At 51.4% G+C, this 4,874-nt stretch overlaps 1 protein-coding gene across 1 annotated transcript; it reads right to left on the bottom strand.

The window, feature by feature from the left end:
- Window positions 1-1,409: 1,409 nt before the first annotated feature.
- M431DRAFT_3012 (hypothetical protein) lies at window positions 1,410-3,915 on the bottom strand (the record flags this gene model as incomplete). The annotated part of the gene is made up of 2 exons (XM_024914157.1): window positions 1,410-2,965; window positions 3,018-3,915. The coding sequence occupies 2 exons, from the start codon at window positions 3,913-3,915 to the stop codon at window positions 1,410-1,412; spliced, it is 2,454 nt and encodes an 817-aa protein (XP_024777652.1).
- Window positions 3,916-4,874: the final 959 nt, after the last annotated feature.

Genomic DNA, 4,874 nt, shown 5'->3' with positions numbered 1-4,874 from the left:
CTCCTCCATCACCGGCATCCCATGCTCTCTATTTTAGCCCACGCCTCTTTTCGCAACTAGCTCTCACTCTTTTTTATTTTTCCTTCCTTCGCAAGGGCCCCCCATCGAAAAGGACCAGGCTTCCCGTTTACGCCATTTCCGTAATTCCTCCATATGCCCCGTAGTCATCCGTCCCTTCAACTCGAGATTATTCCGCTTACTCGAACCATCTGCCGAATCTCTCCCGTTCCCACTAAAAATAACAAAAAACGCTCAAGACAGGGAACGTGAGAAGGGAAAAAAAAAAAAGGCGCTGCTGCATCTCGATTTGTCTTACACACACACGCCTTACCCATTCCCAAACCTCATCTCAATCCACCGCGAGATGGTGGCGCGCCAGAGTGCAAAAAGGCCACCCTCCTTGTCATCATCCCATTGCCTCTTTCGATATCCCCCTTCCCTTCTCGGGTCTCGGGCAAACTGCTTTTGAACTTTTGGTCAAACGACACGCCCCTCCGCCAGACTCCAAGCAATATACTCCTACTCCGTACTTTGTTGCACCAGACTACGATATTCACCGTTTCCATACTACCTAGTTGGCACTACTGGCTTCGTCCCAGGTCTATTTTTGTACTACCTACCTGCCTACCTTTTTGCTAGCCATCTTCATGTGCCTGGTTCCTGGTGCCTTGCAGTTTAGGTTTATCTTGTCTCCCCATTTCTCCATTCTCCATTAGAGCGGATGGACACACGGAAAGCTTCGTGCAGTCGGTCCGCTTCCACCCGCCTGCGTAGAGGGGCTTTCTTTGAACTTTTGAAACCGGCATCGCCGAGGGCTAGCATCACCCCAATCAGTTTGATATCATCGTACATGTGTTCATCGTATCGTATCGCATCGTACCAGTGCCAAGTTGTACGTGCAGTCGTGATCATGGCCAAACGGGAGATTCAGTGTCAGCCCTCTCGGTGAGTCGAACCGGCCTTCTCATGCACATCACTTTTATTGCCATATACTCCGTGTAATTGCTTTCAAGTCTCAAATTCATTTTTTATAAACCGCCAAATTCGTACCAAGATATTCATACCCGCTAGCTAATGCAACTAACTCAAGAGTAAAATCCCAAAGGGGAATTCAGTATATGCAGACATTTCCGCCCATCATAGATGTCCTTAAGGGACAGTAAGCTATTGTACAAGTTATGCCCATCGTTTTTTGTTCATCATGTAATAACATACAAGCCGACTGATTGACAAAGGAAAGAAAGAAAAAAAAACCATAAACAGGGGGGGGATCGCGGCGAACAAGCCACGTGCAAAATATGTACAATCCAAACAGGAAGGAAGTTTTTTTTATATCACCATTTTCCCCGCGATAACATATGAGGTATTACTCGTATGAATCGTATGTTCAGATAGAAAGAGACAAACAATTAGAACATGATCCACTCAACCCCGGCGCCTGGCCCGCCGAGACACTTGGTCCAGTTGAAGGGACCTCTGCCAGTTCCCATAGCGTTGTAGTAGCGAAGCTTTGCCTCACTCTTGATCTCTCCTGACCACAGCTTCTCTAGCACACCAAGAGCTGCTAGGTTGTTCATGTAGCCGGATCGACCCATGATGCCACGACACTTATCGCGTATGATGGTTTGTTGTGACTCCACGATGCATTCCGACCCAGCCACAAACAGGGGCCATAGTAAGAACTTTTCTGCCGCGCTACTGGTCTCTAGGCTTGTTGCGTGATGCACAACCTGGCTGACCAGGTTCTGGAAGTTGCTATGGGTAGATGGACCATGTGGGTTTGCTAGCCGCTCGGAGTAGAGCAGGGCGGCATATCGAAAAGCCTCAGAGACAGCTCCCAAATCGCGCAGCTGGCCTGTGGTAGGTGAGCCAGGTAGTGACATGGCCACCGAAGAAGCGTCAAACTGCCAGTCTTGAAGCTCTTGCCGTGCAGCCTTCCACTCTGTCCAAAAGACGTATTGCCGCTCGTCAAAGGATACCGAAGAGTACATCGCATTAGCGAGTATCTCGTCGTCGTCGAGCTTCGTGCCAAAACCATTTCCGTCAAATCGTGGAGGCGATTTTGATTCCTTGTCTGCGCAATCTTCTTGCTGCGGTTCTTCTGACTTGCTCATGCTTTGTACAGGTCGATGTTGGGATAAGAGATTTAGGCGACCCAGTTTGCCAATTGTCTTGAAAAGATTCCGATCACATCCAATCATATTTTCAGACCCACTAGGTAGGTTCTGCACATCAGGAGAGACACCCTCAAAGCCGGGAGCCAGCTGCGCTTCTCGCTCATTGATACTGGCCGAAATAGCGTCAAAGTAGGTAAATAGAGTCTCCATCCATGAGGAATCTTTGGAAGGGGTTGAATCTCTGGATTTTCTCATGGCTAGAATCTTGCGTACGCCAGCAAATTGCGTATGAAATTTTGCAATACCAGATTCAACCATTCGATAATGACACAGGAGGAGGATTGTTGCGAGCGCCGAATCATGGCACGACTTCACTGGATCGCTAAGCTGTCGATTCAAAAGGTGTACTGCAAGATTGCGATGCTGTATCTCTTCGGACAGTGATTTGTCTTCCATCTCTGTGCCCGAGTTGGTCTCGGAGGCCTGTTTCTCCGCCATTAGAGTTGCTAGCAGCTCGTTTGTCCCGTATCCCAAGCTCAATCTCCTCTTCATCCGCAGATTGCAGGCTGATAAAGCACAGATGGCGTGCTGCACGCTCGGGTTATGCACTGCCAAGCGTAGGACGTGCTCTCTGAAAGGGTTGTGGGGGCCATCTATGAAGACCATAGATGGGGCCATGGTAATCTTGAAGTAATCCATAAAAAACGGCATCTTGGCCAACAGATCCGTTTTGGCGCCAGCTTGTCCAAACCATTGCACCTGGCCACTGCTGTGGCGTCTAGGCGGTGGTAAAGCTTTTCGTGCAATTCGTGGAGTGGAGCCACCGCCGGCATCGACTTCAGGAACACCTGCTCGCTTATTAGAAGGGGTAGGCCGGGCAGGGCGCCATGTGATGCTCACTGAGGCTTTCACAACCCCGCATAAGTTTGTGGCCAAGGTGCGACTCAAAAGGATCCATGTGGTGAGCGAGGGCAGGATGAGTCTCTGAGGGGGCATAGACCAGCCCTGGATAAGAGGTAGGGGCGCGGCAGTGGTCAAGAACCAGCACGGTTGGGGGGCTTTGCGCAATGGGGGAGCTGTGCTGAGTAGGATATCCTTCATACATGACGGTCGGGCTATGGCTGAAGGGGATCTCCTCGCGAGCGTATGATTGGCTCAGGGGAGAAAGGTAGTCCACCTCGCTGCCAACCGATTCGCACGATGAAGAGAGCGCATCGGTGCTGAGATGCAGAGGAAATCTAGCATATCTCGGTGTTCCATCCGGCGAGTGCACAAGACTAGGAGAATATCCAACACTGCCCCAGCTGCTCTGTGACATTGACGGGGTGTGACCGTGGTGTGAGATGGACATGTAGTCGTACGCGGGAACTTGGTATGCTGGCGTGCTCGGCGTCGAAGCCGTGTGTGTTGTTGAAGGAATGTCGATGGGACTTCGAGCCAATTTTGTCGAAAGAGCAGCGGCGCTCGATTGGGCCCTTGCCCGCGAGACAGGCGACTTCTTCGGCTCACGAGTGACCGGAGGTGCCTTTGCAATGGGCAAAGACAGTCCGCGAAGCTTGCCGCGGCTTGCAACACCGACGCCCCAGGTCAGCTGTGTCTTGTAGCCAGAGCATTCGTTGCCGATCTCGAGGCATTGAGAGCAGTAGGGTCGGCGGCGATCGCATTTGACATTGCGCTTAGAGCATGTGAAGCAGTCGTCCGCGGCACCACCAGCGGGGGCACGTCTTCTGCGCTTGCGGATGGTGGCGGCGTCTTTGGCAACTACAGCCACGGTAGGTTGGGATAACGGAGCAGTCATGATGATGAAGGAGGAGTTGAGTGTTGTTATAAAGAGATATGAATTTGCGTGTTGTCTTTTTCCTTGGAGGAAAAAGGAAAAGAGGAGGAAAAAAAATTCAGCTATAGCTTTCAAGTCAAGATGCTCTTCAAGTCTCAGCTTAGACGTGGAGTGGGTATTGTTTATATCAAGGCTAATTGCGGTGGAAGACAAGAGAAGATAAAGGATAGTTGAAAGGAGAGATAAGTAGGCGTGTGTAAAGAGTCGATTATGCCAATGAAGCAAGTTGTGCTGAGAGCAAGAATCCTGAGATGGGAACGGGCATGATGAGGGTTATGTATGTATGAGAAGACCGGAATCTGTGTGGTGTGAATCGGAGCAGTCATGGATCCGGCTGATATGGAATGGCTCACACAAAACCAAGTCCAGGATGGCACTTTACAGTAGCGGCAAAGGCAATGGTAGCCGGGACGCTTGTGCCATGGATCGTGAGCAAGGGGCGACTTGCGAGTGCTTTCGAGGTGTGGGCTATCTGGATATGAATCCCCCGTACTCTGCAGTAAGAGCAATGGCCCTGGAAAGAGGAGATCAGCGGGACTGGCACATGAAGACAGCCTAGCTTAGGGCCGGGATTCTTTCTTCAAGGGGGGGTGTGCAGAAAAGACAGTCCTCGGTCGGCCCCTCTGGCAGACTGGCCCCCCCAGCAGACTAGCCCCAGGACTTTGCAGTGACAGGGGCTCCAAGTGAGAGCCGCAGACGGGGTGGGTAGTAAGACATGTGCTGCATGATGGGGAAACAGGGGGGCCGATTAGGGCCGTTCTGTCTTTGATGCTGGTCCCTTGTCATCAGGGCAGGCCGGGGTATGCTTAGATGGGGGTCGTCGATTGGGGAGGGTGTGTGGCGTGAGCTTTGGATATGAGGCGGGCAGACACTTGTACCCAGCTCCGCTCCAAAACACAGACGCCAGCGAAGATGCAGAG

This window comes from Trichoderma harzianum (genome assembly GCF_003025095.1).
Source record: "Trichoderma harzianum CBS 226.95 unplaced genomic scaffold M431scaffold_3, whole genome shotgun sequence".
Taxonomy (NCBI): domain Eukaryota; kingdom Fungi; phylum Ascomycota; class Sordariomycetes; order Hypocreales; family Hypocreaceae; genus Trichoderma; species Trichoderma harzianum.
This window is presented reverse-complemented; position numbering and strand designations above follow the sequence as displayed.